This window comes from Myxocyprinus asiaticus, chromosome 9, assembly GCF_019703515.2.
Source record: "Myxocyprinus asiaticus isolate MX2 ecotype Aquarium Trade chromosome 9, UBuf_Myxa_2, whole genome shotgun sequence".
NCBI classification, from domain to species: domain Eukaryota; kingdom Metazoa; phylum Chordata; class Actinopteri; order Cypriniformes; family Catostomidae; genus Myxocyprinus; species Myxocyprinus asiaticus.
Window position 1 is genome coordinate 5,289,230 of NC_059352.1, and position 24,059 is coordinate 5,313,288.

General features: G+C 36.7%; 1 protein-coding gene across 3 annotated transcripts in view; it reads left to right on the forward strand.

Annotated features, from left to right (window-relative positions):
• The window catches only part of gnb1b (guanine nucleotide binding protein (G protein), beta polypeptide 1b), a 51,780-nt gene extending 34,330 nt beyond the window's left edge, over positions 1-17,450 (forward strand). For 2 of the 3 annotated variants that reach the window (XM_051707107.1, XM_051707109.1), the window contains exons 6-11: positions 305-467; positions 862-928; positions 1,537-1,738; positions 9,741-9,957; positions 12,828-12,971; positions 15,218-17,450. In XM_051707107.1, coding sequence (XP_051563067.1) covers positions 305-467; positions 862-928; positions 1,537-1,738; positions 9,741-9,957; positions 12,828-12,934 — 756 coding nt within the window. In that variant the 3' untranslated portion in view covers positions 12,935-12,971; positions 15,218-17,450. The remainder of the gene's footprint in view (positions 1-304; positions 468-861; positions 929-1,536; positions 1,739-9,740; positions 9,958-12,827; positions 12,972-15,217) is intronic. The other variant, XM_051707108.1, reaches the window with a different exon arrangement.
• Positions 17,451-24,059: the final 6,609 nt, after the last annotated feature.

The window sequence follows — 24,059 nt, forward strand, 5'->3', positions numbered from 1 at the left end:
CATCTTTGCAACTACATAGTAACACCCTGGCACTCACCCAGAACACCATAACATTATGGTGGCAACTTTTGCATGGGCACACACCACTCTAGTGTATCTAGTTTTTGATGTGTCCGAAATATTACCGCCTTATCGCAAGATTTGGCCAAACATGAACAAACCTAGATATTGTTGTCTCTAAAGATAAGCTAATTAAAAACATGTCAGCCACAGATTTGGATTACTTCCTATTCCTTTCCACCCATCATGGGCACTTCCTGATTGTTTAGTTTGTGAATATATCGTGTTGTGTGTTGTATTTCAGGTCCACGCCATTCCTCTGCGCTCGTCCTGGGTGATGACCTGTGCCTACGCTCCTTCAGGGAATTATGTGGCCTGTGGAGGCCTGGACAACATCTGCTCCATCTACAGCCTCAAGACTCGCGAGGGCAATGTGCGCGTCAGCCGCGAGTTGGCCGGTCACACAGGTACGGGATATGTCCTGAACACACTTCACACACTTCAGACTTCGCTCTTTGGTTAAGCAGTAAATACGCATTGTGATTCACTCTTAAATAGAAGCTTAATGAGAGCATCAGCGATTACGTAATGCACTCTTATTCTGTTCAATTTAGTTTTTTTATTAATTTTTTTATACAGTAAGCAAAAAAACTTTAATTGTCCTAAAAACAGGTGTCATTATCTTTCAGAAAGTGCATATAGCTTATTTTTTCTGTTTAATTTTGAGGTGTACTATACACTAGATATGTTTCCAGAAGGACGAAGTTGTTAATGGAGCTTTGTTCAGTTCATTTCAGTCTGCATGTGGAGGATGGAACAGTGTTTGTTTGAGATGTGTAATAAACTTCCTGTCGTTTACAGGATATTTGTCTTGCTGCCGCTTCCTTGACGACAACCAGATTGTTACAAGTTCTGGCGACACCACCTGGTAAGTGAGAGAAACTGCAAGTTTATGCTGGGTGATGTATTGAATATTCACATCAGTGCTTCTGGTGGCAATTAAGAAATTCAGCAACATTGTGAATATCACATCATATATTTTAATAAACCTTTAATTAGGCCTTTTAGGTTTCCTAAATACCATGTCATTATACTACTTCAAAAAAAGAAAATCTTGTTTAGAGTATGAAAGCGTTAAGACATTTTTTTTTTAAAGCATCTGATTAAAACTTAGTGTTAAAGTGTGGCAAGTTTGATTCATGAATCAGTCATTGTCTCAAATTTCTTACTCAATGATTTGTTCTCGCTATCGCTTAAAAATATTCTTGGAAATCTTCTCATGACATTTTGCATGTATTGAAATGTTTTAGTAAAATATGTATGTTGGTAAATATTTGCTGTGAGCATACAAATTAAATGATTACAAATATATTTAAATGATTGGGTTTTTCCTGGGTCAGATGGTCTTTGGTGGTGGGTGACACATACGGTCATCCATATGCTCGAAGTTGGTTTATTGCATTAATTGTGTGTGTTAGGGTGAAATTTTGCACTGTTTTAACACTTTAAATGGCAATGTTTTGGTGTGTCCTGCAGTGCTCTCTGGGACATAGAGACTGGTCAGCAAACGACCACGTTCGCGGGACACACTGGTGATGTGATGAGCCTGTCTTTGGCTCCAGACACCAGGCTGTTTGTGTCGGGGGCCTGTGACGCCTCTGCTAAACTGTGGGACGTCCGTGAAGGCATGTGTAGACAGACTTTCACTGGCCACGAGTCAGACATCAATGCCATTTGTGTGAGTACCCCTGCATCTCATGTACTTTTATTTGCTAGTGTTTACATATTGATACTAACAGATTATGATACCCCCCTACAAAAACAGGGTATGTGTTTTTTAATTCTGTGGGGGGCCTTTACAAATGCCCCTGATGGATACTTATCATTATTTATACCACATGACTGATTTAGTGGACTAAAGTTTTTCAAATATGAATACTTAAAAACAAAATTGTTTCACTTTAGGGCTGGACAATATGATGATATATATCGTGGCGACGATATTAAGTGTCAACCAATAGAGATTTTGCTATATCATGTATATCACGATATGTAAATGTCAATGTGCGTAACGCGTGTGTATCTATCAGTGGCTGTGCTTCACGTGAGACCTAAACCAGGCTTGAGCGGGGAATGAGTTGCAGCTGTGTGTTGGTTTAGCGCCAGACTCACTAAAGGAATTATGCAGATCAGGCAACTGCGCAAATAAACTTGTTGCTTATTCTTTGCTGTTCTAATTTTGCGGGCCGATTGTGAGTGCTCAGTAGCGGAGGATGCAGCAGTCCACCAAGAGACACTCTACTGGGACAGCGTCACTGTGATCCAAACACCAGGATCATCTCTTTAACATGCAGAGGTTCACTTGACTACACCGCACATCTGTACTTCTCCATCATTTGATGAATTATTGCTGATACGATCAATAGAAAAGTCAAGAAAATGAAGGGGAGCTTGTTATTAAAACAAGTGTGGCATCTGTGTTGTAGGTTCACAAAAGCCGACACAGAAGAATTTATTCTGCAAACTGTGTAGCACAGTGATAATTACTTGAGGTAATGCAAACAATCTGTTTTACCACCTCAAAATGAAGCACAAAAAAGAACATTATGAAAGCCAAAAGATGTGCTGCTCATTCATTTGTCTTTAAATATTTTTGAAATGTATTTTCTGCAAGACATGTTATTTTCCTTGTGGAGTTTTTACTAAAATTAAGAATAATATTTTCTTTGTTACTTTGCTTTGAAAAGATCTTGAGGAAAGTTAATAATAATATTGGTGAACTTATCAGACCGAAGGCACATAAGGTGTTTCACAAAAGCATTTGTCTTAAGATGGTTATTTATATCTTCAGCTTTAGTGTGTCAATAGGAAATATAAATGTTAGACTCCCAAACATTACTTTTACAAATAGAAAAGATTAGAATAGAAGAACAGGGAGCCCTGCAACAGATGTCATGGCCCCCATAAAGCCCCCCACTGAACATCGTGTCAGTCTGAGATTACATAAAGAGACAGAAGCAATTGAGACAGCTGAAATAGAAGAACTGTGGTGAATTCTCCAAGAAGCTTGGAACATCCTATCTGCCAACAACCAAGAGAACCTGTGTCCAGGTGTAAGTAGGAGAATTGGTGCTGTTTTAAAGGCAAAGGTGGTCACACCAAATATTGATTCAGCATTTTTTATGTTTACTGGACTTTGTATGACATTAATTGATAAATGAAAACTATTTATGTCATTATTTTTGAAGACATCCTCACTATGCAACATTTTTCACAAGTGCCTAAAATTTTACATAGTACTGTATATACAAAAAAAAGTATACGTTTAGGGTCACTTACTCATTCTTTATTATTATTATTATAATTTTCACATTTTAGAATAATAGTAAAGTCATCAAACTATGGACTAACAGAAATGGAACTGTGGGAATTATGTTATGACTAAAAAAAATATCCAAAATGAGTTAAAACTGTTATATTTTAGCATCTTCAAAGTAGCCACCTTTTACCTAGAATTTGCAGAAATGTACTTGTTATTTTCTCAACCAACTTCTTGAGGTATCACCATGGGATAATTTTTAAACTGTTGAAGGAGTTCCCATCTATGCTGGGCACTTATTGGCTGTTTTTCTTTATTATTCAGTCCAAGTCATCCATTCATCCATTAGGGGTGTAACGGTTCAAATTTCTCACGGATCTGTTTGTATCATGGTTTTAGGGTCATGGTTTCGGTATTTGCTTTGTTCAGAAAAAAAAATATTACTGCCAAATCCAAAGAATTTGCTAAACACTTCAACAGGTTTGCCCTTAATAAAAATCATGGTTTTACAACAGTAACCATAGTTTAACCATGTTATTTGTAGTATATCGTAGTAACCACAAAATCAACATGGTTACTATCATGGTTACAATATATAGTAAAATCATGGTTACTATATGGAAACTACAGTATTACTGTTGTAAAACCATGATTTTTGCTCAGAAAACCATGGTGACCACAGTCATGGTTACTATAATATTACTATAGTAAAACCATGGTTAATTTTTGTCAGGGTCCTTAAATTCATTTTCTCTAATTATTAAATCAACATTTTAAATTAATACCGGCACTATTATGCTACATGCATCAACAAAGTGTATTTCAAACTCAACTCAACATATTCAAAATTCGGAAGCTGTACATCACTATAAAAGGAATAAAATTGATACGAGAAGGGATGTTGTAATAATACTGCTCGAGTATTTTAATTGTACGTGGAAATCCCACATGAACACCCCAAGCGCTTTAATTATAGTTTCATATCTGTCCGAATTAGCACTGAGTACCTGCTTAAAAACGGAAGGGAGTGTGTGCAGTTTTGGCTCACCTATGGCTCTTTCCCTGGGTGATATCTGCATAAATGATTAATTATGTATCAATGTATTACTATAACAGCATTTTAATGCCGTTAATCAGCGCATTATTGATGCTTGTGATGGATCACAGCTTCGTGAGGAAACAAGAACTCGCGTGCGCGTTTTAAACCCTCACACACAATATTGACATATATTACCAGTATACGGCACCAACGCTGAGCGATGCCTCCAAACAGTACCTGTTTTGTAAATGTTTTTTGACCATCACTGTTGTAATTGACTGCAAAAAGAAAATGTTCCCAGAAAGGAGAAACACAGGGGGCTTCTCAATCAGTGGCTCGATTTCTCCGCTTGCCCATTTCAACTACGCACAACGCATGCAGAACTGTGATGTCATCAAGTTGACCCATGTGAAACGCAGGCAGAGCATATCCATCTACAACGCCATGCAGGTGCATTAGTGGAGGTTCTAACTGTGCCTGTCTGTTTGACGCTTTTTCTTCACCAAACCTTGTGCTCCAGATGCATCATTAAACTTGAGGTGAACCGCGGTACCAGTGCTTACCGAACTGTGGGTGGCAAACTGTACAGTTAGTTTTTTTTTTTTTTTTACTGAGAACAGTTACACCCCTAATATACAGTTGAAGTCAGAAGTTTACATAAACCTTAGCCAGATACATTTAAACTCAGTTTTTCACAATTCCTGACGTTTAATCATAGAAAACATTCCCTGTCTTAGGTCAGTTAGGATCACTATTTTAAGAATGTGAAATGTCAGGATAATAGTAGAGAGAATGATTTATTTCAGCTTTTATTACTTTCATCACATTCCCAGTGGATCAGAAGTTTACGTACACTTTGTTAGTATTTGGTAGCATTGTCTTTAAATTGTTTAACTTGGGTAAAATGTTTTGGGTAGCCTTCCACAAGCTTCTCAAAATAAGTTGCTGGTATTTTGGCCCATTCCTCCAGACAGAACTGGTGAAACTGGGTCAGGTTTGTAGGCCTCCTTGCTCGCACACGCTTTTTCAGTTCTGCCCACACATTTTCTATCGAATTGAGGTCAGGACTTTGTGATGCTTGGGGTCATTGTCCATTTGGAACACCCATTTGCGACCGAGCTTCAACTTCCTGTCTGATGTCTTGAGATTTTGCTTCAATATGTCCACATAATTTTCCTTCCTCATGATGCCATCTATTTTGTGAAGTGCACCAGTCCCTCCTGCAGCAAAGCACCCCCACAACATGATGCTGCCACACCCATGCTTCATGGTTGGGATGGTGTTCTTCAGCTTGCAAGCCTCACCCTTTTTCCTCCAAATATAACAATGTTCATTATGGCCAGTTACATTTTTTGTTTCATTAGACCAGAGGACATTTCTCCCAAAAAGTAAGATCTTTGTCCCCATGTGCACTTGCAAACTGCAGTCTGGCTTTTTTATGGCAGTTTTGGAGCAGTGGCTTCTTACTTGCTGAGCAGCCTTTTGGGTTATGTCGATATAGGATGCGTTTTACTGTGGATATAGATACTTGTCTACCTGTTTCCTCCAGCATCTTCACAAGATCCTTTGCTGTTGTTCTGGGATTGATTTTCACTTTTCGCACCCAACTACATTCATCTCTGGGAGACTGAATGTGTCTCCTTCCTGAGCGGTATGATGGCTGCGTGGTCCCATGGTGTTTATACTTGTGTATTATTATTTGTACAGATGAACATGGTACCTACAGGCGTTTGGAAATTGCTCCCAAGGGTGAACCAGATATGTGGAGGTCCACTATTCTTTTTTTTTTTTTTCTCTGAGGTCTTTGCTGATTTTTTTGATTTTCCCATGATGTCAAGCAAAGAGGCACACTGAGTTTGAAGGTAGGCCTTAAAATACATCCACAGGTACATCTCAAATTGACTCCAATTTGCTAATTAGCCTATCAGAAGCTAATTGGCCAATTGCCTAAAGGCTTGACATCATTTTCTGTAAAGTAGATATATAAACTATAGTTTGCTCAAATGAAATCTGTGGAGTGGTTAAAAAATTAGTTTTAATGACTTAAACCTAAGTGTATGTTAATTCTGTGTGTGTGTGTGTGTGTGTGTGTGTGTGTGTGTGTGTGTGTGTGTGTGTGTGTGTATATATATATATATATATATATATATATATATATATATATATATATATATATATATATATATATATATTATTATCATCACACACACACACACACGATCAGCCACAACATTAAAACCACCTGCCTAATATTGTGTAGTTCCCCCTTGTGCCGCCAAAACAGCGCCAACCTGCATCTCAGAATAGCATTCAGAGATGATATTCTTCTCACTACAATTGTACAGAGTTGTTGTCTGAGTTACCATAGACTTTGTCAGTTCAAGCCAGTCTGGCCATTCTCTGTTGACCTCTCATCAACAAGGCATTTCCATCCAAAGAACTGCTGCTCACTGGATGTTTTTTGTTTTTGGCACTATTTGGAGTAAATTCTAGAGACTGTTGTACATGAAAATCCCAGGAGATCAGCAGTTACAGAAATACTCAAACCAGCCCGTCTGGAACCAACAATCATGTCACGGTCTAAATGAGATCACATTTTTCCCCATTCTGATGGTTGATGTGAACATTAACTGACCCGTATCTGCGTGATTTTATGCACTGCACTGCTGCCACATGATTGGCTGATTAGATAATTGCATGGATGTTTGTTGGTGCCAGATGGGCTGGTTTGAGTATTTCTGTAACTTCTGATCTCCTGGGATTTTCACGCACAACAGTCTCTAGAATTTACTCAGAATGGTGCCACAAAAAAAAAAAAAAAAAAAAAATCAAGTGAGTGTCAGTTCTGTGGACGGAAATGCCTTGTTGATGAGAGAAGTCAACAGAGAATGGCCAGACTGGTTCGAACTGACAAAGTCTATGGTAACTCAGATAACCACTCTGTACAATTGTGTTGAGAAGAATATCATTTCAGATTGCTATTCTGAGATGCAGGTTGGCATTGTTTTGGTGGCACGAGGGGGACCTACACAATATTATGCAGGTGGTTTTAATGTTGTGGCTGATCAGTGAATGAATGAATGCATGCATGCATGCATGCATGCATACATACACACACACACACACAGTTGAAGTCAGAATTTACATACACTTAGATTTAAGTCATTAAAACTAATTTTTTAACCACTCCACAGATTTAATTTGAGCAAACTATAGTTTATATATCTACTTAGTGCATGACACAAGCTATTTTTCCAACAATTGTTTACAGACAGATTGTTTCACTTTTAATTGACTATATCACAATTTCAGTCAGAAGTTTACATACACCAAGTTAACTGTGCCTTTAAGCAGCTTGGAAAATTCCAGGAAATGATGTCAAGCCTTTAGGCAATTAGCCAATTAGCTTCTGATATTAATGTTGTGGCTGATCTCTCTGTGTGTGTGTGTGTGTGTGTGTGTGTGTGTGTGTGTGTGTACACCGATGAGCCAAAACATTACGACCACCCGTGTAATATGCTGTTGGTCCTCCGCGTGCCACCAAAAGAGCGCCGACCTGCCGAGGCATGGACTCAACAAGACCGCTGAAGGTGTCGTGGTATCTGGCACCAAGAGATTAGCAGCAGATCCTTTAAGTCTTGTAAGTTGCAAGGTGGAGTCGCTGTGGATCGGACTTGTTGGTCCAGCACATCCCACAGATGCTCATTCGGGTTGAGATCAGGGGAATTTGGAGGCCAGGGGAACACCTTGAACTCTTCATCATGTTCCTCAAACCATTCCCGAACAATGTGTGCAGTATGGCAGGGTGCATTATCCTGCTGAAAGAGGCCACTGCCAATAACATTACCATGGAGTGTACCTGTTCTGCAACGATGTTTAGGTAGGTGGCACGTGTCAAATTGACGTTCACATGAATGGCCGGACCCAGGGTTTCTCAGCAGAACATTGCCCAGAGCATCACACTCCCTCCATCGGCTTGTCATTTTCCCACAGTGCATCCTGGTGCCATCACTTCCCCAGGTAAACTGCGCACACGTACGCTGCCCTCCACGTGATGTAAAAGAAAATGGGGCTCATCGGACCAGACGCATTTTAGGCGCTTTCGACGGTGACAGGGGTCTTTGTGGGCACTCTTGACCGGTCTGAGACTATGCAGCCCCATACGCAGCAGGGTGTGATGCACTGTGTTGTGACGCATTGTTTAAACACACAAAAAAATAGTCAAAAAGGTCCTTTACTTGTTCTCTTTGTTTCCTTTTTTCCTTTTCAATGGAGGTGTGTGTGGTTTGAAAACCATATGTTTACCCCGGTACACCCACTCCCACCACAGTTCAAAACAAATATTGCATCTAGACAAATCACATTAAAGAGGGCAGAATACAGGTGAACAACTAAATGAACTCTGGTCTAAACAGAAAAATACAAATTAACATTGATAATATATGGTTCCTACTCAATTTTAATTTTTTTTTTTTTTTTGTTGTTGGTTTAACTTATTTCAATTGTGAAAATTGGTTCCATACAATGAAAATGAGTTTCTTTGATATGAAATTAAAATGTAGACTCTACTAAAATACTTTAGTGAAAACCTAAATGAATTGAGTTAACCTAACTTATATTTGACCTGTTCAGATAACTCTATTGAAACTTGCAGCTTGTTGCTAGCTAGCAGCAAATACATTAGCATATTATGTATTGTGCTGCTGAGAGATTACAGATCCCCAATCAGTCATTATACTGATGATCCCTCAGTTTTGCTTCATGAGAAGAGCAATACACACTGTTTTTTCAGATGTTTTGTACTCGACCTAACCATTAGCTCCACTCTTCACCACAATGGTCATTTCCCAAAAAAAAAAATTCAACACAATAGAAATTCCTCGATCCCAAAATAACAGAACATTAAGCACTAACTCATCTCCTACTACATTAAAATAACACTTAATTTTAAAATTTACGCTCCCAATCCATTCCCACGCAAAGCAGGCTGGGAACGGGCAATCCCCTACAAACATTATTCACATAGTCCCGACACAATTAGATTAAGTGAACATAGATGGATTGTACACAGTGAAATTAAGATGCAACCAAATGCTAAAGAATTGTGTTGCATTAGCTTATTTTAATTGTTTATTTTAAGGAAGAAAAAAAATTTAACTACTGTCTCCAGACAATTACCCCAGACATAGACATCTTTGACTAAGTCCCAGTAAAAATATTAAAGTGACTTTGCAACATATTCATCATATTAGAGGTGTATTCAAATAATTGTTCTGTGTTAACTGCGTTTTTAAAGATCCAGATGTCATTGACCCCTTTGGTAGTGTTCTGCTTATCCTAAAGATCTTAAAATAATAAAGATCTTATGTTTCCCCCTTTCAGTTCTTCCCCAATGGCAATGCATTTGCCACCGGCTCTGATGACGCCACCTGCCGTCTGTTTGACTTGCGCGCTGACCAGGAGCTCATGGTGTATTCTCATGACAACATCATCTGCGGCATAACCTCCGTGGCCTTCTCGAAGAGCGGCCGCCTGCTGCTCGCCGGCTACGACGACTTCAACTGCAACGTGTGGGACACCCTCAAGGCTGACCGTGCTGGTGAGATATTATATAGTCTGCAAACATGAGTTTGTAATAGTTACCATCAGCAGGGCATGCTTTAGTAACCACCATGTAAGCAAACAATCCAACCGCACAGGTTTTTCTTTTTGCATTCATTGTGTACTGCACGCACAATTCTTTTATGTAACAGTTCAATGAATGCTTGCAATTATGCCACATTGGTTTGTCTCTTTTGCATATGCTAACATGCACAGTATTCCCACAGTGTTTAACAGGACACATTTTCAAGGTTTATATTTTCTTATATCAAGCAATGACATTCACATACAGCTCTGGAAAAAATTAAGAAACCACTGCAAAATTATTAGTTTCTCTGGATTTACTATTTGTAGGTATGTGTTTGAGTAAAATGAACATTTTTGTTTTATTCTATAAAGTACTGACAACATTTCTTCCAAATTCTAAATAAAAATATTGTCATTTAGAGCATTTATTTGCAGAAAACGACAACTGATCAAAATAAGAGTGTTTTCAGACCTTGAATAATGCAAAGAAAACAAGTTCATATTCATATAGATTTCAGAAATCAATATTTGGTGGAATAACCCTGATTTTCAATTACAGCTTTCATGTGTCTTGGCATGCTCTCTACTAGTCTTTCACATTGTTGTTGGGTGACTTTATGCCACTCCTGGCGCAAAAATTCAAGCAGCTCTACTTTGTTTTATGGCTTGTGGCCATCCACAATCTTCCTCTTGATCACATTCCAGAGGTTTTCAATGGGGTTCAGGTCTGGAGATAGGGTTGGCCAGCACCCCCAGGTCATCACTGATCCTCCACCTGGTCATCTAATGGTTAGAAGGAGACCTGGAGAGGCATTCAAGCCACAGTGTCTCACACCCACTGTGAAATTTGGTGGAGGATCAGTGATGATCTGGGGGTGCTTCAGCAAGGTTGGAATAGGGCCGATTCATCTTTGTGAAGGACGCATGAATCAAGCCACGTACAAGGTTATCCTGGAAGAGAACTTGCTTTCTTCTTCTCTGACAATGTTCCCCAACTCTGAGGATTGGTTTTTCCAGCAGGACAATGCTCCATGCCACACAGCCAGGTCAATCAAAGTGTGGATGGAGGACCACCGGATCAAGACCCTGTCATGGCCAGCCCAATCTCCAGACCTCAACCCCATTGAAAACCTCTGGAATGTGATCAAGAAGAAGATGGATGGCCACAAGCCATCAGACAAAGCCGAGCTGCTTGAATTTTTGCGCCAGGAGTGGCATAATGTCACCCAACAGCAATGTGAAAGACTGGTAGAGAGCATGCCAAGACGCATGAAAGCTGTGATTGAAAATCAGGGTTATTCCACCAAATATTGATTTCTGAACTCTTAAGTTAAAACATCACTATTGTGTTGTTTATAAATGAATACAAACTTGTTTTCTTTGCATTATTTGAGGTCTGAAAACACTGCATCTTTTTTGCTATTTTGACCAGTTGTCATTTCATGCAAATAAATGCTCTAAATGACAATATTTTTATTTGGAATTTGGGAGAAATGTTTTCAGTACTTTATAGAATAAAACAAAAATGTTCATTTTACTCAAACACATACCTATAAATAGTAAATCCAGAGAAACTGAGAATTTTGCAGTGGTCTACATTTTTTCCAGAGCTGTATTTTAAGTGTGGCTCAATTGTGCAAATACTTTATGGGGCCGCTGTTAGCCTGTCTAGCACCCTCTGCAGTATTGTGTAGGGATGGCACCGATCCGATGCCTGGATCGGTATTGGCTTCGATACTGACGTTTTTAGATGGATCTGCTATCGGTCTGACGAGCCTAATCCAAATTTGATACTGTGTGTTAGTCATGTTCATTGCTGTCAAGCTCCAAAAGTGACAAAAGAACCATAACAACACCATTAAAGTAGTTTATATGACTCATGCATTTTATTCAAAGCCACTTGAAGATGTGCGAATCTCTGAGGATCTGAGAATCACAAATAAGTATATAAAATGCATGCGCTGCACCAGCGCGTTAGTGAATGGTGACTGCTCGGTTGACACACGCGGCTACTTTTAGCCTCCACGCGGTGCGCAACATTTGAGCGCTACTCACGAACAACATCTCAGATGAAGATACTCAGCAGTTCGGTTCACTTATAATATGTATTTAGAATGGCATTGGAGGCGCATTTTACCAAAATATGAATAAGAAGTGAATAAAACTACTGTGAACTTGCTTACAAACAGACACATACAGGACATCCTGGAGAGTTCAGAATGTCAAAATAAAAGCCAGAGGGTTTTAAAGTTAAAGGTGCACGATTGAGAAATATTACTGTAGTATTTAAAATTCTAAAAGTCAATAATAATAATAGTAGTAGTAGTAGTAGTAGTAGTAGTAGTAGTAGTAATAATAATAATAATTTATTATTATTACTTGTTTACAATTTATAACAATATATAAGTTGAATGGGTTCCAAAAAATAACTGTGTGAATGAAGTGGACTTGATGTCTTACAACTAAATTGAACAAAAAATGTATCTGAATCCTTTAAAGTCCAGATACAAAATTGAAACAATTTTGAACACTTAGACTGGAATTACTGTAAATTTTGCTGCTATACTATCCAGTAGACTAGTTAAAGTTTTTAATAAGCTATACATTTATATTGAAATAATGTGAAGTTAGAGGTTTGTGTTTCTTTACATATTATAGAGAGTACCCCCAATTAGTAGCACACAATAATGTAACGATATTCTGAACTGACTATGCAAAAAAAACAACACTGGTATCGGATGGGGATCGGCTGATACTGAGATTTCAGATATCGGAATCAGAAGAGAAAAAAGTGGTATCGGTGCGTCCCTAGTATTGTGTAGTGACACTGTGCTGTTACAGGTGTGTTGGCCGGCCATGACAACCGGGTAAGCTGTCTGGGTGTAACTGATGATGGCATGGCAGTGGCCACAGGGTCCTGGGACAGCTTCCTCAAGATCTGGAACTAAATGCTGAAGGTGCTTGCAATACAACATGTCCGATACAGTAAGAATCCGCATCAGCTAACACAACCTAAATTCAAACAAGAGACACTTTGTGTTTTTACATGACATTTACATGTGACCTCATATCTCCTGCTATTTTGGCTACGTGAGAACAGAAACAAAATAGGCGCATTTTATGTATCAACTTTCTAGTATTTATTATAATGAAAGTGCATTCAATTAATAATTATAGTTAACAATAATAATGATTAATCATAAAAAGGTTTTTGTATCCTGGGTGATACAAATATTTCAGAGGCTGGGGAGAGGAGCAAAGAGTGAGTCAGTCTGTCAGAATTTTTGTAAAACATTCTGGGCGTCCCTGCAAATACTGAGGTTACATGACTATGTAAACTTTGGCATCAACTCTTCATCTTTATTTAAAAGTAACATGGCAGCATTTTTTGAGAAGGCAGTTGACGAGGCCTTTCAGTGGTATTTTCTTGATTTGACAGATGATGCTGTAAAATTCAAAATAAAGACAATATTTTGAACACATGGGAAAACATGGAAATGTATTATTTGGGCCCTAATGTGTTAGAAATAAAAAAAAAATATATATATATATATATATATATATATATATATATATATATATATATATATATATATATATGTATATGTATTTTTTTTTTTAGTTGTCCTTATTTTTTTGTTATAAAAAAATGTTTTGTTTTTTTTGTAACTTGTTACATTTAATAGAGCAGTAATTATATAATAATACAATTAATTATAATTGATATAACACAGTTTATGCATAGACTTTCTAGTGTATAAGTAATATAATATTCATTAATAATAGTAATTATGTAATAGAATTCATATTTATTACATTATTAATAATTACAATTATTATAGTAATTAAATAATATAATCATTATTATAATTAATAAAATTAAAGTTTACATGATCAACCAACTTGTTGCCATGTAAAGTTGCTTTACATTCTCAATATAAAATGCAAATGAGACTTATCGAAAGACTGATTAATATTCACATTTGTTTTATCTAATTACAATGTGTAAAATGTATACATAAACTTTCAAGTGTGTATTAAAATTAATATAATTAATATACATTAAAGTAATAATAATAATAATAATAATAATAATAATAATAATGTATTTGTGTAATTAATAGAATTAATATTTATTATATTAATTACAATTATTATTGTAATTATTAATTAATACTAATTAATTGTTATTATTAATATAATATAACCATTTTTGCTTGCTGTGTAAAGTTGCTTTATTTTCTCAATATAAATGACAAATGAGACAGTATTTATTATCTAAAGACTATATGTATCTTATCTAATTACAATAATGTATAAAATGTATGCATAAACTTTAATATATATATAATAATTCATATTCATTAAATTAATAAAGTATTTATGTAATGTAATTAGTATTTATTACATTGTTAATAATTGGTACTTATTACAGTTATTAAAGTAGTTGTTGATATATACTATAATTAATAATTATGATAATATACAATTTTTACATGATCAACCAACTTGTGATGTAAAGTTGCTTTATATTCTGAATTTAAATTACAAGTGACTTGCAGTATTATCGAAATACTTTTCAAAATTCACATGTCTCTTATCTTATAAACCTAGTTTATATTATAAGTAATATAATTAATATTCATTAAATTAATAATCATATAGTAATTATGTAATTAATATTTATAACAATTATTAATTACTAATTTTTACAATTATTAAAGTAATTATATACTATTATTTTTACATGATCAACCAACTTGTTGCCATGTGAAGTCGCTTTAAATTCTCAATATAAATGACAAATGAGACTTATCGAAAGACTGTTTAATATTCACATATGTATTTCATCAAATTACAATAATTTCTATAGATATAATATAACTGACATATAGATATTGTAACCAGTATAAAATATAGACCTAGATTTAAATTCTTCTAATATAATTGAAACGTCTTATATCTTTATTGCTGTTAAATTTGAATTGGTAAGATTATTGGACAGAGAGACAGTATGTCTTTTTTGAAAATGCATGTAGCTGTTCAATTTTAATATTGTTAATGGATATTTTTACTGACAGAAATATAGATCTACTGTTTAATCTCTTGTTATACAATGGGAACCTTCTATGAAATACCCCAGTAGCTGTTATACATTTATATCTGTTTAGTGTGAAGCAGTGATTGTGTTTGGCCTAAATAGTTAATCATTTTCTCCTTTTTTGTTTCAGATATCATTTGATCTCCAAAGTTGACTGGAAGACCATTCCAACTTTAGAATGTTAAATCTCACAGCATCGTCAACAAACAAAAACATCTTACAAAACTGACTGACACCACCATGAAAAGAAATAAAACTTCTAAGGGAAAACAAGGTCTTTCCTACACCAAGAAGAGCACAATTTGTTTTATCGCCCAGCTTAAAAAAAAAAAAATTCCTGTGGTATCAAATTAATAACTAAGCATTCCCTCTCGGACCATTCTGTCACCACCCTGTAAGAAAACACAAAAACACTATCATCCCACGCTTATGTATCATGTGTCTAGAGAGCAAATGTTGGAGTGTAATTGTAAAAATTATTTAACTCTCTTTATTTTTTTGTTTCTTCAAACGGTTCTTTTATCTGATAGTTCGTCTTCGATATTTTCCTGCCTATTGTTTCTGTTTTGATATGTTTCTGATTAGAAAAACCTTTTAATCCTGTTATAAAACCATGTGAAAACAAGAGTTATGAATAATGCTGATACTAGACAAGGATGGAAGAGCAGCTTTTTATAAAGATGCCAATCATGTGTTGTTTTTTTAATTTTAATTTTGTGCACTAGGTTGCTCTAGAGGTTGTGTAGTTTTCATAACGTGATTTAAGCGAAAGGAAAAAACGTGCGCCCTCGCGTGAAGTCATAATTCATATTCTTGGGTGACACAAGGGCAGCCCCGAGCAGCTTTCAACTGTTAACCATCGCTGGGCTATTGTCATTTTTCTGGGTAATAACAGCCTTAGCTTTCTAAAAATGTAGTTTAGTTAACTTTTTCTCCATGTGAATCCTGGTCCTTGTCATTAAAGAAAAAAGAAAATGCCATAAAAAAATGCCATATCTCTTTGAAATACTTTGCCATTTCTGAGTCCGAGGTACTCGCGTCATTTTATCCATGATGGCCGTTTGTAAATATGGGTATCTGACTTGCACGTGAATGCAGCATTATATCCTAGCTAATGTTTCTTTCCTGTCTTGTCACAGCTTTGTTTGCACAATAAGAAACTTGACTAGCATTTAAAGCGTTAACTAACCAAGCACATGCCGTTAATCACATTGAATGCTAATTTTAACGTAGAAAATGCGGGAAAAAGTACAAAATGTAAAAAAAAAAAAAAAAAATCAATACAATCCTCTTTCATTGGATTAAAAACTGTTCCGATTAACCCCTTAACTTGTGTTCTGGTCTTACGTTCATATTCTCGGTTACTTTAAGCTTTTTGCTTTAATTCTGATCTGGGGGGGTGGGGGCGTTTGTTTTCAACAGGGTAGGTGTTTTGAAAATTAAACCTTTCGAAGAGCTTTTTTTTTTTTTTTTGCCCAGTTCGAGAAAGAGAACCGATAGCCCTGTCTGTGCTTGGAAATACAGTATACTACTATGTGAATGAAATGTTGTACAAATCAATGTCTGAAAATAATGATAATTCTGAAATTTTTAAGTTAAGCGTTTTATTTCATCTGCCATGAATTAACGTAGTCGCATGCTGTAGAATTTGCTTAAAACAGGCGCTGACGTCTTTAGGCCCACTGACCTGCACCGGGACGGCGAAATCGATAAGAAACAGACATTTTAGAACATTAAAAGTTTGATTCCAAACGTTTTAGACATGCTGTGCATACATCCTTTACTTTTACTGGCAAAGCTATGCACCTGTGTGAGAAATCGAGAGGGAGAAATGACATTTCCTGCAAATCATGGCCATTCTTCCTTGAGAAACCCCTCCGAATGTTTCTGAATTAAATAACAGTTACAAAACTTTCCCATTTGAGAGTCTAAAACCTTTGTGTGAGTTTTCTAAATCAAATGTTCCGAAATCACGACAAACACTTTTGGCTTTTCTTTTAAAACCTTTTTTTAAAATGGCATCTGATATGGCAGAATATTCTGTTCTTTTTCCAATATAAAGATGCACTTTCTTTAATAGTTGTGACTTTTTTTGTTTTTCCCCCTTTCTCTGCGATTAATGTACAATAATTGTGATTGTATTTGTGTGTGCTGCCACCAGTAAAGATTAATTGCAGTTCAATTAAAAATGGATTCCCCTTATTTTCTTTCTTCATTAATAACTGTAGAGCTCAGCACTCCCTATCTCACCTTTTGTAATTAATTTCAGTCTGTTGGTGTACCACAGAAAGCTGGATGCAACATAGATACTATAATAAAATGTACTGTTATTTAAGATGTAATAAAAACAAGTTTGAGATGTCTCTGATGTTCTGATGTGTTGGTAGAGCGTTTGCGGCGCCAGAAAGTACATTTAGTAAAAGACGAGTTAGCGGTTCCTCATTCTTTAAGACTTCCTGGTGTAAGTGACCACCACCATCATCTATTAAATTTTAAGTGAATGTTCCAGGTTTAATACAAGGTAAGCTCAGTCGACAGTGTTTGTGGCATAATGTTGATTACCACAAAAATTATTTTGACTCGTCCAATCTTTTCTTTAATAAAAAAAGCAACAATTGAGGTTACAGTGAGGCACTTACAATGTGCTAATTGTACGAGTAACGTCGGGGCAGGTCTCTCTTAACAAACGGGGCCACAGACACACAATTGTACAGTTTTCGAGAAAGTTGTATGAATGGCTTATTTATAGTTGTCTCTGCATATTAAATTTGCTGAAAGCGAATTTTGTTTTCCTACTCCCTGAAAGATATTAAATTCGTGAGATGTCGCACCTGTCTCTGTGACCGCTCTATACTCTGTAAACGGCAAACAAAAATGTGTCTGCGAACACAGACTCTTGACGCTTTCTGCCTGTCAATCATTTTGCGCGTTCTCATAGTGTTGTAGTTGCAGTACAACAGTGCCCGCCCACTTTTTCAGCCATCTGGGTTCTGGAAGTATTTTCCCCATTCATTTCTTCCGTAGACTTTATAAAATCCTTCATAAAACAGTTGTGAGGCATGAACAAAACCAACCAGCTCCGAGGAGATTCACAACATCGCAAACTTTGTTTTGAGACAAAAGTATTTGAAATTCAGACATAAAGACAAAGGTACAAGGCTGTGTACTTATTGTCTTTCACGAGGGCACAAACTACAATCCCATGAAGCATTGCAAATGATGTCATTGAATAAAATACTATGGGAAAATATAAAAATATAGATTTTAGGTTGTTTATTATAAGTATAGAAACAATATATTTTATGTTTATTGCAAAATATTCCAATATGTACAAATATAAGTAGTTTAAGAGTCCGGCGAGACTGACTCGATTACGTCATTCACGCTGATTCATGGGAGCGCCTGGTCGCTCCGAGGCACGTTTTCTGGGTTTCATTGTCTGCGGTAGTCTGATTGGTGGATCTTTCTCTGTTGTACCATGAGTAATGTAGTTGTTTACCATGAATACTGTTATCAAACACTATTTTTAAACAGTGAAGTAAAATGTATGCAAACTGATGGCTTCAACAGAAAGCAAATACCATCGATGAACAACCTCATAGCTCACGGTAGGTCTGTCTTTAAAGATTTACAAGTTATCATTGAAAATCAATTCGTCTATTGGATAAATTAATGGGATTTTGAGTCTTAATGCCATTTTTATGCCATGTTGCTCATAACAGTAGTCAGTTGAGGGCGCTATTTTGCTTCTGTTGTCGGTGTCAATAAAGCTCATTTGGCGTATTTGGAGTGCAGGATTTTGGAAAGAGGGGGCGTGGCTTATCCAAAACCTCAATTTTTGGAAATTCCAGAATGGCTAAAAATACAGCACCTTTAAAATGGGATTGGAGGAAGTATTTTAACCCTGAAAAAGTTGCATAGTTCAGCTTTAAGTTCTTTGGTAAATGCACAGTTTTGTAGTTAGCTCAGCTCTAAATTAATTGATTGGCTAGAAATGACTCTTTTTGAGGGTAATCTCTACTAAATGATTTAAAGTCCTAATCCTGTACTAACGAACTTCTGCAAATATTGTGGAAATTCTTTGGTCAAAAATGTGACCAATGTGACTTTTCACATTGGAATTATGGTTGTTATTATTGTTATTTTAATAAAGTGGGAAAAGCAAAATAATAAGCTAACATAAATTACCATCACAGCTGTATAAACACAAGTACTTCAGTGGAAACATCATCGCTGTGTCTTAGAGGAGCTTCTTGCTTGTATAGACAATATACTGCAGTTAACTGAGAGATGCACTTTGAGTCCCTGTTTTGGTAGTGTACTTAACCCGAAGGTCTGTGTGCTTCACTATCCAACAGCTGGAGTGAGTAAGTGGCCATTACTTTTCTTGAGAAATAAGATTTTCAAGAAGAACAGCTGTTGTGGAGGCTAAAAACTTCTCTAGGTCCTAACTTATAATTTGGGACCTGTCTGTTTTGTAGTTAATAATTAGTTTCACATGTACTGCGGCGTTATTAACCCTGGAATCTTCATCTTAAGACTGCTTGAGACCACATAAATGTGTCTGGGTCTTAAACCTCAAAAGCCTTGGTCTGGATCTGGGTCTTGACCAATGGTATGGCATGCTTATATTTACTTTAATGTCAGAACATACCAAATTTAGGCCAACATTTTGCAAGTGCATACTGTACGTGTCTAAGATCATGTGTTAGATAATGCTACTACAAGATTTCAACACCTGCATTCCTTACGGATCCTTTTAAGGTCTTCCTTGTTACCTCTTATTATGCAATACATGAGTTTTGGAGGAATGGAACTTGGTTTTATCTTTAAAAGAAGTAGACAAACATAATACCTTTTATTATTAGCTGTACCTTTAACTGAGTTACACTCAGTGGCCACTAAATTATCTCACGTGCCCATTAATGCAAATAGCCAATGGAGGCAACTCTTATGTTCAGTAGGTTTAATATTTTCTCAGACCAAACATTAAAAGTAGGAAGAAATGCAATCTAAGTGAGTAATTGCAGTTAATGTGGCGGAACAGCAAATTTGCAGCAACTGGGTGATGCTATCATGCCAACGTGGATGAAAATCTCTAAGCAATGTTTCCTGCCCCTTGTTAAATCCATGTCAGGGAAGAATCCAGACTCTTCTGGAGGCAAAGCTGGGTTTTACTGGGTGTAAATAGGTTGTGTATATTTTTGTTTTGTTTTTATTAACATGTTATTAAAAATGTAATATGTTCTAAGGTGGTCAAAATGTTTGGGTGATTACTGTAGCAGACACGTGTGCTTTAGTAGCTCTGCCAAATATCTGTTTTCTCTTTGTTTGTTCCTCCCTTTCTGTAAAGGAAGTGATTTTACAAGCCAAATTAATCCATTTCTCACAGATCTATTCCTGTTTCTTAAGATGAGAAGTTTTAAATATTCAAGAGACGCCACAGTCTAGATTTCACTTCCTTTGGAAGCAGATATGAGTAACAGAAAAATACTATACAAAGACACAACAAGATCTTGAGCATTGCTGTGTTCAAAATTAAAATCAACGTTAGTATGGTAGACTACGTTTTTAGCGTGACAAATGAACTAAGTAATGTTAGCTATGATTTTTAATATATACTGCCTGGCCAAAAAGAAGTTGCAGTTTGGATTTAAAAAAGCAGATACTTAAGAGCCTATGATTGGGTCATTATTGCAGTGATTAATATGTTTCAGCTGGCAACAATTTTTTTAACCCTAACTGATGCAGTGTGTATCTTCTCATTTCTTAAGATGTATCCCATGGTCGTGGAAAAGCTGTTACTGTGTTTCAGAAGAGGCAAATGATTGGCCTGCATCAAGCAAAGAAAACAACTAAGAAGATTGTTGAAATCACTGGAATTGGGTTAAGAACTGTTCAACGCATTATTAAAAACCTGGAAGGATAGTGGTGAACTGTCAGCTTCGCAGAAGAAATGTGGTCGGAAAAAAATCTTGAATGATCATGATTGGAGATCACTAAAATGCTTGAAGTCACATCGTAAAAAATCGACAGTAGAACTCACGGCTATGTTTAATAGTGAAAGTAAGAGCATTTCCACACACACAATGTGACGAGAACTTGCAGGACTGGGACCAACAGCTGTGTGGCCACAAGAAAGCCACTTGTTAGTGAGGCTAATCGAAAAAAAACGACTTCAATTTGCTATAGGGAGAGTAAAGTTTGGACTGTGGAGCAATGGAAAAAGGTCATGTGATCTGATGAGTCCAGATTTACCCTATTCCAAAGTGATGGGCACGTCAGTGTAAAAAGGGAAGCACATGATGCCCCCATCATGCATAGTGCCCACTGTAGTGTTGAGGCAGTGTTATGATCTGGGGTTGCTTCATTTGGTCAGGTCTTGGCTCAGCAATGTTATGCAGCCATAAAATGAAGTCAGCTGACTACCTGAATGTACTGAATGACCAGGTTATCCCATCAATGGAGTTTTTCTTCCCTGACGGCACGGGCATTTTCCAGGGAGACAATGCTAAGATTCATCGGGCTCAGATTGTGAAAGAGTGGTTCAGAGAGCATGAGGAATCATTTTCACACATGAATTGGCCACCACAGAGTCCTGATCTTAATCCCATTGAAAGTCTTTGGGATCTGCTGGAGAAGACTTTACGTGTGGTTTGACTCTCCCATCATCAATACGAGATCTCGGCCAGACACGAATGCAACTCTGGACAGAAATACATTTTGTGACGTTGCATAAGGTTGTCGAAACAATGCCATGATGAATGTGCACCGTAATCAAAGCTAAAGGCGGTCCAATGAAATATTAGAGTATGCACATTTATTTTATTTTTTTTGGCCAGGCAGTGTATTTCTTGACTGATTATTTGATTGGACTGCAAAGAGTTAAAACAAATTTTTACACAAAATTGGATTAAAATGCAAAATAACCATTATTATTTCCGAGATGATAATTGATGCCAATTGAACATAATGAGGTCAAGTGACAACACTGAGCGTGTTTACCTGCATGTTCTTACACTGATTATGCCTAATAAGTCGACAACGTGTGTGGTCATGTAAACGCATTAAACAGCTATCTTTTATCAGTGTAAGTGTAACGGAAGCCAGCTGGTACATGTGTAAACCTCACTCCACAGGCCTCAAGGCACAATAGTGACTGACGCTAGAGGCTTTAGCCTCCTCGTTAGCACGCCCGCCTCCTATGCCAGCTGACGCCGGTTCGAATCCCGCTCAAGCAGGACCAGTTACATAATGTCATAAAGTGCGCAAGTATAAACCAATGGACATGGGTATATTTTTGCCCATTACCCCAATTTCGTGTTGCATGTAAACACCTTTATCTGTATTTTTACTGGCTTATCCACTTTACAGTGTTGTGCTCATGCCTCTTTATGGTTCAATGTCAAAAGCAGCATAAGCGGGTATAAAAAAGGTGGATGGATGGATATTTATTTATCCATCAATACATATTATGTGTGATGTTGTGTTTAACTTGTTTTAATAATTAATTAATTAAACAATGGTCCAGAACAAGACATAGATTGAAGATTAATTGATGTACATCAAGGTACAGAAAGGATATCAGTATGTAAGAGATCAGGAGAACATTAAGGAACGTTCTCCAAACCTGCAGGGAACGTTCTATTTCCGTAAAAAAAAAAAAAAAAAACTTTCCTGGCGAACCAAGTGAGAACGTTAGAATGTCCATTCTGGTAACCAAAAATTAACAGTAATAAATAGCCATGCGCACATCAGCAGGTAAGAACACAACGCGAAATCGGGGTGGCAAAAATCTATGCGTGCTGATCATTTTTGCTTAACCATTTATGACCTTACTCCGGTAAAGGAATGCCGTGGTGTTTACCTTAACTTACACATTGTCGGATTATTAAGCAAAGGGCGGTCATACTATACTTTGTGCTCCATTAACTCTCATTCAATGCATCTGAACGCGGGAGACCAGAAAGCAAATATGCGAAGAAATTTTGTACAATGCTGCATCCAAAAGTTCAAGCTTTTTATTTTATTTTTTATTACAGAACTTATATATACATACATACATACATACATACAAGATCAGGGAAATGAAGCATGGTTGTATCTCTTACAATGAACAATCATAACGACAGAAACAGAAAACAAATATTATGGATTTGCAGACATCAAAATATGAAAGTATATTAAAAAAAAATTTAAAAAAAAAGCTCAATAATAAGGTTAAATCATATCTTTGAATAAGTCAAGTTCAAGCTTGGTGAACTCTGAATTGTGAATTCTTACGACGAGATGATGCGTGGCCAATAGAAAATCGAAACGTCACATGGTGACCACTTAGCTCAATACAAAGAATACATATTTTAAAGCTAAGTGGTTTTTTGCTGCAGGAAAGTGCGTAGACAATATATTTTAAAATTTTTAATATAATATTATTTATTTGTGATGTATTGTTTACGTACACCAGAAGCCCTCCCGCGTGACATCATATCCTGGTCGGTTGTGTTGTACGAAAAAAATTTGCACGCTCAAAGCCTAGCGTGACCGCCCCTTTAATCAATATAAGATCATACTAGAGTTGCCACCCATCCCGTAAAATACGAGATTGTCCCATTCATTTAAAGATGAAATGATGTGTACCATACTGAATCAATACGGGACTCGATTTGTCCCATATTTAAGCTGTTCTGATGGCATCACAGCGAAATCATTCAAGATCGTTAAATTAACATTGATATTCATTGGAAATTTTCAAGTAGGTATAGCTGCAGGCCGGAGACCTCCAAATGGGAGTGGAACCTCCCAAAGAGGGCAGGGTTACTCCAGAAGGGGGCATGGTTATTCCAAAAGGGGGGTTGTGCCAACTCCAAAATGGGGTGTCACTTCCACTCACGGTTAAGATTAGGGAAAGGGTTAGGTAAGGGCAATGGTGTAGATTTGGCTTGAACATTTGAGGGTTGCAGCATGAAGCATTT